The following is a 13,905-nucleotide window of genomic DNA, read 5'->3' as shown; positions in this document are numbered from 1 at the left end:
CCTTGCTCGCTCCTGAAGCGCCTCGCGAGCCTCCTCGGTTCTTGCTCTTGCCCGGTACAGCCGCAGCCCAGGCCGCGCGACTGGTTAATAGAAACTACGGACCTGAGTTACGAGTCGCCAACTCTGTAACTTCTCATTTTGCACTGTTGCCCTAGCGCGCTCGGCTGCCCCGCGAATCGTTGCGCTCGGTCGCGATGGGACAAGTGTGCGCGCCCGCGCCGATGAGTAAGATTCGCGGCCAGCTTGTTCATGCGGCCTGCCGATTTTTCTGCTTTTCTTTAACCCGTCGGGTGGCGGACGCTGGGTCCATGTTCACCTGTCCTAAATTTTCGACCGAGGCAACGTCAGAGTCTGTGTACTAGGGTGTTTCGATTTTCCAAGGGTGCTGTTTTCGGGTAACCTCGCTCGCCCCCTTGGTTCTATTCGTCCAAGTGATGTGTAGGCAAAATTTTAGGCAAATTTAATAATATTTAGGGCTCGCACAGTTTTACCACTAGGGCAGGTCTGGGACGGCAGTAACACTTTGACTTTGGAACACGATTACGCGGGAACTATTGCATTTACAACAGAAACGCTTATGCGGAAATGTTACTTACTTATCTGGCATCATTGAGTCGCGACAGGTCCCCTGTGTGTCAAGTAACAGCCAAGTTATTAATAAAAAAATAAGAAGCGGAGTGTTACAGCCCTAATGTTAGAGTGTTGAAACCGTCTCTGACCACGGGTCGGCTGTAACACTGCATGGATTCAATGCAAACATGACAGTATTATTCGCCTTCTTTGACACTATTCGGTTCTGTTGCGGTACAATCGACCCCGACTAGTAAGTTACTTAGCTACACCCTTACTTTTGAACTTCATTTATAAATTGTAACTAACGAGACGCTTAAAAGTGCTAAGTAACTATCAGTATTACTTAAAAAAGGTCAAATTACAGATTTAAAAAAAGGCACATACTTGCAAAGGGAGTGTTTACATTAGAATCATATATCGCTAAGAAAAGGTTACTTTAGGGTTTCGAAAAGTTATTTTGTTCATTATCCATGTCTATTGGGTATCTATGCTGCTAGGACGTGGATGTGCGCATTCCAAATGTCATTGTTTATCATATATCTAAAATTGGTGTTACTATCCATCACATGTTTTCAGATATTAGCGTGTTACATTTTTCCCCCTGTTACTACCGCCCCTCCCCCCCCGGTCTACTCTACATATTTTCACTTTTTCAGATTTTAAAATTGTGGGTAAAATAAGAAGTTAATAAGGTACATAATTTCTATAGGTGTGAGTAATAATAATAATAGTAATAATAATAATAATAATAATAATAATAATAATAATAATAATAATAATAATAATAGTAATAATAATAATAATAATAATAATAATAATAATAATAATAATAAAATTTAAATTTATCTAAGTCTAAGTCTTTTTTTTAATTTAGATTCTTTTTTAAGGACTTGGGAATAAAAATAATTATCATTGGAAATCGTGTTTCCTTAGCCCACTGCATGTTATTTAGTGTGCAAAGTGTGCAACCCCTAAATATTACTCAGTCTTCCTAAAATTTGTCAGATATTCTTCTCATATTAATAGGAACCAGGGCAAAGTAAAGGAGAAATGTAATATTCTAATTTTACCCCTATAATACGAAACACCCTACTGTGTATAGTAGTAAAAGCTTATCCCAAGATGTGCATCCGACGAGCAGAAAACTATCCGCCGTCCAAGGGTTAATTAGTGGAGACGAGGAGTAGGTAGGTACTCGACTGGCGAATCGAACAGCATTTCGAAAACTTTTTACGTCGCGTTAAACTTAAAACGTTAAACTCTGTCTGAATACATGTATCTGAGCGACGATGGTTCATAAAAGGTGCCTAAGATCTTGCCCGCAAGTGAACGATCTCTGCGGACCGTCGTGTGCGGAAATCCTTCCGTCCCGTCTGTTTATAATACTCACTGAACGCCTATCAGCGTTCCCCGCATACATCGGTTCATCGTCCGCAAAGGGTTAGAGCACAGCGAATTTTACGCAAAATTTTCTTCCCCCGTACCTATACAGGGGATATAGTAGATACGAACAACGAATCCGATTGTTGCAGAGCGAATGTGCGAAGGGTAATATATGATGGGTAAGGGGAAAAACGAGGAATATCCATTTCTTCGTGATTTTGCGATTCATAGCATACTAACTCTAATACTCGGCTTCGCCCGCAATTTAGATTCTGATTTTATAAAAAAAAAAATTTTTTACTATTTAATTTTTTTTTCTTCTCAATAAATAGTCACATTCATCTGGATTAGTCAACCATAATGAGCTGAGGCGCATTTTGTGATCCCAGAGTTTATCGTTCGAAAGTTTTGCAGGCGACAGACAAACGCACAAACATATTAGAAGCTTTCTGCTTTATATATTAAGATTTTGTTGGTGGCAACTGTAACTACAGAACTGTCGAATCAAAAACGGGTTATAAAGTTCAAGTACCCCCGTAAGGTAACTTTAAATTTTTGTTATATTGGTTAAAAACAGGTACATGCCCACTCTGCACTGGAACGGAACACTTAATTTCCTCGATAAAGCTGCTCTCTGACATCCCCTGTTTCCCCCCTCACCCTTCATATTTGATAAAATTAGCGTATATTCGTCGACGCGTGTGTGGAGCCGGCGTGAAACGAGAAAGACCCGCGACGTTTACGAAGCACAGTGCGCAGGTAAATCAAAAAAGCGGTTACGACGCATTGGCTCTTACATTACACCCTGCCTGAGCACGACGATGGGTGAATGTTGCTTTCAAGCTTGCCCGCTGCAACTGGTTAATGTACGCGCGCCGTAGAACCGAAGCTACGAGTCGTAAATTTTGTAACTTCTGATCCTGTCCCGCTGTAACTTCCAACAGTCGCGACAAATTAGACGCTTGAGCTTGCGAGCGAAACCAATATCTTTGTAGCTTTAAATTCTTATGCCTGTGGCACTCGTTTGAATAGTAATTAGTGCAATCAGGAGGCAACAGTTAACACAGAATAATTGCGCAATGGTCGTATTTAAGAGGAGGTTCCGGTCTAAAAGTCGATTTTTTTTTTATTTCATTTTTCGAATGTTCAATCTTTTAGGAAAACGTATTTAAAAGGATTTGTTGAAATTCGTAGAATTCCCCAAGTTATAGGCATTTGAATAGCGGCAAATGCATGGGCAACAACCGGCCACTTGGCAATCACGTAAAACTTTAAACGCGTTTTTCTCGAAACAGTGTTCTCAAAACGGTGGGACCTATATCTCCAAAAGTTATTAACCGATTCGACTGAAACTTTTTTTATTTTGAAGAATATACTTCTGACTAGGGGGGGGGGGGCAGAAAAATTACAATAATTGAAAATTTATAATTTTCAAAGGCGTTGAAAAGACGAAAATATAGGGGGAAAGTGATTTCAAATTTCAAGTGTCGTTATTTTCTTAAAAAATGTCATTTTTAATTTTCTCTGGTTCCCCCACCTAGCCAGAAGTATATTCTTCAAAATAAGAAAAGTTTCAGTCGAATCGGATAATAACTTTTGGAGATACAGGTCCCACTGATTTGGATCAATTTTTTGCCGCCTGGACTTTAACGACTCCCCAGTGCCGTCTGCAATGATTAATGATAAAACAAAAAATATATTTCTATAGCTTAAGACATCCTTAATACAATGCAACAAGTCCCATTAAATTATATATAGTAGTTTTCCTTTAATTAATTCCTAAAGATCACCTATTTTTTGGGGCTCTAGACCGGAACCTCCCCTTAAGGGAGGAATCCTACCAAGGGATGTAACTACCAAGGGAAGTTTGTGGCAACTCGAGAGTTAAAAAAAAAACTCTGATAAGTTGCAGAAATGTAGTTCAGGTGATCGCAATGACACACCTGCTTTTTTCCGAAAGTGAACCGAGTCTAGTGCTGGTGCCAACTCCTCAAAAAGATGCAACTTTTCGCATCATCGTGCACACCTGCGAAATTAGCGAGCTACAACCAGGGTTGCCACCTTGTCACAATATAAATCCCGGAGTGCCACACATTCCAACCCGGAGATTCAAACGTAAACCTGCAGATGGAAAAGGCAGAGAAAAGTTTTGTTCCCGAATATCGGGAAACCAGGTGTGCAATTCTTAAGCTCAAACAATTCCGAATTTAAAAGTAACTGTTTTTTTTAGTTAACAACATTTATTGTATATAAAATCGATACCATTGTATAATACCACATTATGTAATCTCATATTGTCTCATACTTTTCTACAACCCGGAGATTTGTCCAGTAAAACCGGAGCCCGGAGATTTGCTTCAGATCCCCGATCCCCGGGCCAAAACCGGAGAGCTGGCAACCCTGGCTGCAACACGGTAGTATGAAATTTGCGACAAAATTAATTCCTTCAAAATTCCCCCACAGCATATTTCTTTCAGAACCACAAAACGGTGTATTTAACTTTTCTTGGATGTCTTTTATAATTTTCGAAATACATAATTTGTTTGAGAGGACGTTTCCACCACTGGACCCGATTCACTAGCAAAACAAAAACCAGGTAGGTACACCATTGGGTCCGCTGGAACCATATATCTGCAAAGTACCATATTTTTTTGAAGTCTCAAGTCGCCGTACACCCCTTCCAGGGATTCTCTATGTTCTCTATTTATCCTATCCCATAATCAGATCAAATGGAATGGTTTGCTTGCCCGACGCGAACGCATACCTATCCACTCCATTCCCTCAACCCAATCGCGATCTCTGTCGAGGCACTTATCTAAACTAAACTGCAGAAGTCCATGGAAGCCTTTTTTCCACGACCTCCACTCGCAGGAGGAGTGGGGGTTCTGTCACTCGACGCTTGGGTTTCCCCCGCATGCGCGCACTTCCGAGACACTGTGTACATCCCCGTGGGTATCTAGCCCACGCGATCGGGCAGAATATTAGCCGGTGTATATAAAATGCATTTGTGATCACGACAGGAATGTAAATGGCGTGCTTCAGCACGTCTCTCGCGGGGCAGGCTTCGAATTATCAGCAATAAAGTATCTCGCTGGCGTGTTGAACAAGACATGACCGGCGGTAGTGCAAGCACCGCTACATTTGTTGCTGAATGAGCTTGGTCCCGACGTCGCTGATCGCTACCCTGGCACAGCCGGACGATACCATGCTGGTTATAATGATCATAAAGGATCGTTGGTCTAATATTAAAGGTGCGGGCGTACAGCCTCGCAATAGGGTACGAAAGCGGTAAAAGGAAAGCTGCGCTGTTCAAGAGAAACACGACTCGGTGACAATTCGAGTGCGATCTCTTGGGCCCCTGTCGTATCGTATTTTTAAATTGCCGTTTAACGCGCGCCTTTTCTCGCGGCAAAACGGACGCCTCGCTGCTCCGATTCAACGTCGTCGTACGCATACCCAAGTATGCGCATGTTTATTCAACGTCCCTCGTTTCCCCTCCCGAGATTCGACGCTACTCCTGGACTTTATACGGGGTGTTAAACAATACACGGGGTATTTTCTTCGGGATTGATTTTACTCGTCGGAGTGATGAGAAATGCTCCTATACGCGCGCCTCCGATATCCTTCCGTTTTGCATTAGGTTGCCAGATAAGTGCTGTGGCCCGATGGAAAGAAGACGGTTGAAATGTCAGGGGAGCAAGAGGGGTTTCTTCGCTCGCATTGGCTCCCGCCGCCCGTGTACCGTTTGCTTACTTTCTATTCGTCGACGTTGTAGCGCCGGCCAATAGGGTTATACTATTCGGACCTGATATTGGGACCCTAGAGTTTCTCGACCGACTTCTTTCCATCGGGGCACAGTAGTCGCAAAAAGGCCTATTTCTGGTCTATCGAACGCCTATACGATTTCATTGAACGCGGTGTTAGCTAGTTCCCATTCTGTATCCTCATTCTTAATTCTATACTCCCTGTCATTTAAGAAGGAACCCGTTTCGCGCATGTAGAATGAGCTGATTGGCTCCGAAGAAGCGTTGGTGGGGGTACAGCCAATAGTGGCTTCTCCCGGCGCCAATGAGCGTCAACCTGCGCAGAAGCGGTCTGAACTCGTCGGTCGGCGGGTTCCTTCTTAAATGACAGGGAGTATAGAAAGGGCGTCAGCTTCCGCGTTTTTCTTAGAGGCGATGGACGATGCAAACAGGAAGATTTTTCGATTTCCCGCCCTTTGACGAATTTCCCTTGCAAGGGCGTTGTATTTTGCAAATCGAACGCCTCCCGTCTTGTTTATACAGGGGAGAGTCGTACAGTAACGACCATTCAGCTGTCGTGCAGTACCGACAAATTATAGACTGTCAACCGGAATAGACCAAATTTTTCTTATCTGTGAGTTCAATCTGTTAGCAACTCAGATTAATTTATAAGATGTTCATTTAGCCTTCCTTCCACCTTGCCCCGCAAAAAAATAAAGTAAATAACGATAGGTATGACGACCTAACAAAAAGGAAGCTAGGATTTAATGAAGAAGTTATCCAGTGTGTTTTTTGCAAGCAGATTGTTGGGAATTAAATGAAAAATTATTTAAATAAGGATCAAATAAAAGTTACTGTAAGTTCAGATTATTCGACGAGTAAAGTTAACTTTTTTATTCCATGAGAATTTATTCGACGGGCAAGGGTAACTTTTTTATTCGACGAGAATTCATTCGATGAATAAAGTTAATTTTCTATTCGTTATTCGGAATTTTATTTTAATAAAAATTTTGCCCGACTTCTTGACTAATTGTTGCGTTACTATCGAATTGTGTTCATCGAATTCTTCAGGCTTTCCGGCAGGGAGTTCATATTTCAAACTGTAGTTCCAAGCTTGAAGTTTCTTAAATTATCTTTACCACTGCCTTGCACTAATAATCTGTCCGTACACCTTAATAACTGCAATAATCGATTTAAACTCGTGAACTTTTCATTCAACATTCTCCGTAAGTTCCTATTTACGCTGAGTATATGCATAATAGTAGTGTATACACGTGGTTTCACTGCAGCCTCGCCTTTACTCTAGCTTTTCTACTTCTTACTGATTTGGCATGTGTCACTTCAGCATGGGTAATAAAGACGTGATAATAATAATAATAAATAATAATATATATAATTATAATAATAAATAATAATATATATAATTATAAGAATAAATAATAATATATATAATTATAATAATAAATAATAATATATATAATTATAATAATAAATAATAATATATATATATATAATATTATTATTATTATTATCTATTATTATTATTATATATTATTATTATTTATTATTATTATTATCACGTCTTTATTACCCATGCTGGAGTGATATATATATACAAACACACAAGTGACGATCTCGACGAGTTCCATCGTTTTAAACTCAACTCTCAGAAAACCGCATTGCTTATTAGTTAGGAGCGATTTTCTGAATACCAGTGGAAGCGCCTGCGGAACTGCAACCCGCGTTTCTATACTTTCAATTACGCACGTTTTCACAGATTTGAAGCTTCAAATGGTATTTTTGTTGTGGGAAATGTTATGTACGAGAGTATAGTAGGGTAGACCGGGGGCGGTAGTAACACTTTGACTTTGGAATACGATTACGCAAAAACTATTACAGTTACGTGAATAGTTTTTCTTACGAAAATGTTACTTACTTATCTGACATTATTTGAGCCACAACAGTTTCGCCGTGTGTCAAGTATTATTTCGGTTATTAATAAAAAATGAAAGGCGAAGAAATGTTTAAAACTTAAAAGTAAATGTTATCGACGCACCGGTTCGGTCTATTTTTAAAAAACAAAAAGAAAATAGACCGAACCGGTGCGCCGATAACATTTACTTTCAAGTTCTAAAAATTCTTTAGGGTCGAAATTCTAAATCATTTTATTTAGAAGCGAAGAAAGTGTTACAAGCATCCCTGATCCCGGGTCGGTTTTAACACTGCACAGAGTCGATAGTAGCACAAACTTAACTTTACAAAATTAAAATATTTATTGATTTTAATTATAATAATAAATGAAAAGAGTAAAATTTATAACCAATTATGCGGTGTCGGCATTGCGGCAGAAATAGAAAGCGTTTTGGCCGAGGAATTCTTCGTGCGATCAATCCTTACATTCAGTACATTGCACCCCTTTTTTATTTGCTTTGCTTCTGCTGTCCTATAGGATTCCATGCAAACAAGACAATATTATTAACCTTCTTTGTCACCATTCGGTTCTGTCGCGGCACAACCGACCCCGACTGCCAATGTTACAATCGCCCCTGACCAGGTTTTTGAACTTAAATTATAAATTTTGATTAACGAGACACTTAAAAGTGATAAGTAACGATCAATATTACTGTAAAAATAGCCAGATTAAATATTAAAAAAACAGAGAAAAAAACACGTACTTGCAAAGGGAGTGTTTATATTACAGTTCTAAATCAGTAAGGAAAAGTTACTTTAGGGTATGGAAAAGTTATTTCCTTCACTGTGCATGTCTATTGTGTATCTATACTGATAGGATATGGATTATGGACAGTGTATTCCAAATGTCATTCTTCGTCATATATCCAAAATTTGTGTTAATATCTATCATATGCTTTGAGATATTTAACAATCGCCGTTACAATCGCCTACCCCTGTTACTACCCCCCCCCCGTCTACCCTACTCTGTGTTGCGTTTCTATAAGCGTTTCTGTTGGATATTTTGAGAACTGCGGGTAAAAGATAATCTATAAACGCATTTGTTCAGGGACCTAATGTTTACAACTCATATATACAATTTTATAAAGAAGCAAAAAGCGTGTATCACCAACTGCCGCCATCGCAACCATACAAAAGTCATTAGCGAATATCAAAAAGTGTAACAGTTATCGCTCAAAGCGGCCACAAAATCTAGCAACTTATAAATTCACTTTAATCATTTACTCGCGTAGAATACTTCCTCCGGAAGTATGCCGGATTTCCTTTAACGTGCCGTAGAATAGAAACTGCAGAAGATTACGATCCATCGATTATGAAATCTGCGGGGAAAGTTTCTCTCCGAAATAACCCCTGTACAAGCGCGCGAATCAATTTCGAATTTATCGCAGTCGCGAGGCAAAACGCGCGCCGACCAGTGTCCACGTTTCTATGCACACGAACGCGATACAAGGGTAACGAGACCAGATAGAACCAGATAGGACAGCCGCATTTTTCTTCAAGCTGCGTGGATTAGTTTTGATAACATCGTCCATTTAAAATGCAACGGGATATCGTTCCGAGAATAAATCGCCTTGCGCCGTGCCGCATTCAAATGTAATTCGACGCTTCGATACGCGCGCCAGCTCGTCGGACGAACACTGTCACGATTTCAAACATTTTCCCGCCGATAAAAAAAACTCTGCATAAAGTGAATGTCCCGATTTCTGCTCATTCAAGAGATAACTCGTCAGAAAGAAGGTGTAAAAAATTTGCTCGCGATCAAAATTTGCAGAGTAACTGATTAATTCTTTAATAATAAATCCACCAATTCGAAAGCTATTTAAGAAGGATATTTCAAGATGTTTAACTATTAGCAATTTGTAATTAAATATATAAACGTCCGTATTTCTGTTCATGAAAAATTGTTTAAATAATTTATAATTATTTTCTTGCAACTGTAGCACAAACGTAACCCATACAAAAAATAAGGAAAATACGAAATGATCAGAAATGGGGACATGAGCAGATATCGGGACATTCACCTTAGAATGCAACACGTTGAAGCTGATCGTGAACTAAATCGTTTGCCGGGCACGCCACTTTTCACTCTCTCGTTCTCATTTTACTTTTATTATACGGCTAACTGGGTCGCCTCCGAGGAAATACATACGAAAACCAACGTTAATTAAACAAGTTTTATTAAAGTCGTCGGACAGTCGAATAATAATAAAAGTTCGTTGAAAACACCTTAACCCTCTGTAAGGCCATGTGACTTTGGAGGTGGCATATATTATCTGCATTTTTTTTATCGCTGTGGCTAATTCACAAAAGTTCGACAAGCTGAATGGCCCAATTTCTGCTCATGTCCCCATTTCTGCTCATTTCGTATTTTTCTTATTATTGTATGCGTTACGTTTGTACTATAGTTGCAACAAAATAATTCTAAATTATTTAAACATTTATCAGTACACGCGTCACTATTTTTCATGAGCAGAAATACGGACATTTAGAGGATTATATATTTAATTACAAATTACTAATAGTTAAACATCTTGAAATGCATTTCTTAAATAGTTTTTGAATTGGTTGATTTATTATTAAAGAATTAATCAGTTACTCTGCAAATTTTGATCACCGACAAATTTTTTACACCTTTATGACGAGTTACCTCTTAAATGAGTAGAGATTGGCACATTTCACCTTAGTCAACTATTATACAATAACATAGGCATCAGAAACCTTCATTTCGCAATGAAATGTTTACGAAATGGGACTGGAGATTGTCCTGATAATATTTATACACAATCTTCAATTCGTCTACCAATGTCCTAAAAAATTCGGTTGCAGAGGGTTAATATTACTTTTTAAAACTTAAAAGTAAATGTTAACGGCGCACCGGTTCGGTCTATTTTTATTTATTTCTTTTTACCTTGAGGTTCCTTAAGGTTTCTTGTCCAAATTGTCTTAATATCGACGTGTAAAAACTTTCCTTCGTTAAATAAGCAGGTGTGTACGTTTCGCCATCCATTTTAACTAAAATGATTTAGAATTTCGACCGTAAAGAATTTTTTAAACTTAAAAGTAAACGTTATCGGCGCACCGGTTCGGTCTATTTTTATTTATTTCTTTTTACCTTGAGGTTCCTTAAGGTTTCTTGTCCAAATTGTCTTAATATCGACGTGTAAAAACTTTCCTTCGTTAAATAAGCAGGTGTGTACGTTTCGCCATCCATTTTAACTAAAATGATTTAGAATTTCGACCGTGAAGAATTTTAAAACTTAAAAGTAAACGTTATCGGCGCACCGGTTCGGTCTATTTTTATTTATTTATTTTTTACCTTGAGGTTCCTTAAGGTTTCTTGTCCAAATTGTCTTAATATCGACGTGTAAAAACTTTCCTTCGTTAAATAAGCAGGTGTGTACGTTTCGCCATCCATTTTAACTAAAATGATTTAGAATTTCGACCGTGAAGAATTTTAAAACTTAAAAGTAAACGTTATCGCCGCACCGGTTCGGTCTATTTTTATTTATTTATTTTTTACCTTGAGGTTCCTTAAGGTTTCTTGTCCAAATTGTCTTAATATCGACGTGTAAAAAGTTTCCTTCGTTAAATAAGCAGGTGTGTACGTTTCGCCATCCATTTTAACTAAAATGGTTTAGAATTTCGACCGTAAAGAATTTTTAAAACTTAAAAGTAAACGTTATCGGCGCACCGGTTCGGTCTATTTTGAAGAGATTAAATAAAAGCTATTGTGCAAATTTTAAGATTAAATTCCCAACGTTTCTGAGATGCAGTTTTCTTCCTGATTTAATTCTTTCCTTGATAACGCTCGCAATACTGACCGAACCGTTTGAAATTTAATCTTAAAACGTGCACAATAGCTTTCATTTAATCTCTTAAAAATAGACCGAACCGGTGCGCCGATAACACTTACTTTTAAATTTTTAAAATTCTTTACGGTCGAAATTCTAAATCATTTTATTTAATAGTTAATACCAACGACTCCAGCCTACACTCGGCGACGGTATTAAACGCGAATGGCAAAGCTGAGGTGAAACGATGGACGGTTAAAATACGTGGCCGATTAAAGCGATTAAACCCATTGACGATTAAACGATTACTTACCGAGCCAAGTGCACCGGGAGTCATTAAGCACGAGGTGGTTATTGCCTCGGCAAGATCAGGCTACGCCGTTTCACTTCTCTTTTTATCAGCGAGAAGCACGACGCACTCGCGTTCAAATGAACACCGACAACAACGTGTGCTGGCTCACTTTCGTCCAGTGGTCCTTTGAATGTCCAGTTTGATCGGTGAGCCGATGATTTTTCGCGCGCTGCGGCTGGTGTCTCATTTTGACCACCGAGACGGTCTCTGCCGCTGAATCCTTTGTCCCACCACTGGCAAATTCCTTATTTCCCACCCCTCCTCTTAACCACCTCGCAAAATTAATGCACGATTTCAAAGACAACCACAGGCGTAACACTGCCTATCCGCGAACTTTCCTATCGAGCACGATTATTAGACGACTAGTGCCCCTCGCCTAGCAATGCTCACGGGGGCTCAGCACTCTGTCGTTACGATCCTCCAGGAGGAGCGCGCTTCAGTAGCATAAAGGAACAGGCATTCGCAGGGAAAAGTAGCGGCAATCACCCGTTGGTCGAGCAATCGATCGCGACAGTGTCAGGCGGAGGAGTCATCCGAATCACCAGCGTGCGAGCGCATTCTAATTCCACGATCGTCCCGTAAGTTCTCCGCGCACGACAGATCCCTGTGTCACTTTCGCTCTCCGGAGCAGCCATGGTCATCGGCTGTCGCGCCACAACCCGGGGCCGGGCTTCCTCGAAGCCCGGTCATCTTCGTCGACTCGGAGATCAAGCCTCAGACAGTTCCTCCGAATATCCCGGATCACGGTGCCCGGACGCCGGGGACCTGTCTACGAAATCCTGTTCACCGTTCGCCGCGGGTCAGCGCGCCGCCCCCCGTGGGCAGCGAAGAGAAGAGGCTCGAGGAAGCTGGACCATATTTGGCACGCGAGTTCCGCTCCGTCGGGTGATTCTCCAATCGGCAGGATCCTCCGTCCTGGGTGGACAAGTGGCCGCTACCCAGATGCGGAACGCTGGCTTCCTTCGGCTGACTGGGAGCCGATCCTTGGACGGGTCGGTGCTCGCTGGAGCATCCCGGGGAACGAGGCTGCCTCGTGGCAAGCGGCCAGGGGCCGAGGAACGCTACGAGACCGACTTGGGCGACGTGTTACCGCGGAATGGTCGCAGAGTGCAGGCAGAATCCACGAGACCCCGTGGTACGTTTCGTTCTCTCCGGTTACCTTCCTTGTCTCCCTCTCTCTCTGCACTGCGCGCCACGGGATCGGTCCCTCCTGTGCTCGCTTCCCTCGAAGAGGGAGCCCCCTCGACTAGCGATGGCCTCAAGGCACCGCGAACCTCTCTGCCCCGTGCACTTCTGGCCGCGTACCAAAGCTACGAGGCTATTATCGAGATAATTAGCCCGTTAGGTTCGCGGATATATTTATGGTCACGGCTATGGTTATGGTTATGAAAAAGGGACCGTCGTCAAGGATGCGAAACGCTGCGGACGGGGAGCCCCGTAACTTCGGCTGTGATTGCGCTGGTAGTCGTCGGGGTGTCCTTGTGACGCGGAGTTCGGCATTGTTTGCTAACTCTTTCGAGTCTGAGACGGGCAAAATTTCAGTCGGATAACGAATAAGAGCAACGAATAATGCTCAGCAATCTCTCTCTCGTAATAATCAGCTTCTGTTCGACAGAAGGCGGGTAAGCTTTTAGTGGAATAAGTATTTCTTCGAATAAATATTTAATTCGAATAAGAGTTTATCCGGGTAACATAATTGATTTTCGTTCGGGTAATTATTTACTCGTTATACAGATCGCGGGAACAGACTCGCACGAAACTGTGAAGAGTTATTTGGACCATTATTCGAGTAATTCTGTAATAGATAGTCGAATAAATTATTTGAATAAATGGACGGGGATAATACGTCGCAAATAACGAATAATTGTTATTCAGGTGAAATATTCGACTAAATAGAATTTGTTCGATTAGTTGTGTTAGATTAATATTTATTCGAAACGTGTGGAATAATAGTCAACTCCGATTTGAAAGAAAGTGTGGCAGAGATAATCATAGAGATGAAATTTTTTTTAGTTGAATTATTTGGCTCGGATAGTAATTACTCGTTGTTTGTAGCAGACTGTTTTACTATATTATTCGAATAATTTATTCG

The 13,905-nt window shown here is 40.7% G+C and overlaps 1 protein-coding gene across 1 annotated transcript in view; it reads right to left on the bottom strand.

Annotated features, from left to right (window-relative positions):
- Positions 1–13,131, bottom strand: part of LOC143378476 (protein Wnt-5b) — a 40,014-nt gene extending 26,883 nt beyond the window's left edge. The window contains exon 1 of the mRNA XM_076830229.1: positions 11,775–13,131. Within this exon, the coding sequence (XP_076686344.1) occupies positions 11,775–11,798 (24 nt within the window). The 5' untranslated portion in view covers positions 11,799–13,131. The remainder of the gene's footprint in view (positions 1–11,774) is intronic.
- Positions 13,132–13,905: the final 774 nt, after the last annotated feature.

The sequence above is a fragment of the Andrena cerasifolii genome, chromosome 1 (genome assembly GCF_050908995.1).
Source record: "Andrena cerasifolii isolate SP2316 chromosome 1, iyAndCera1_principal, whole genome shotgun sequence".
NCBI lineage: Eukaryota > Metazoa > Arthropoda > Insecta > Hymenoptera > Andrenidae > Andrena > Andrena cerasifolii.
This window is presented reverse-complemented; position numbering and strand designations above follow the sequence as displayed.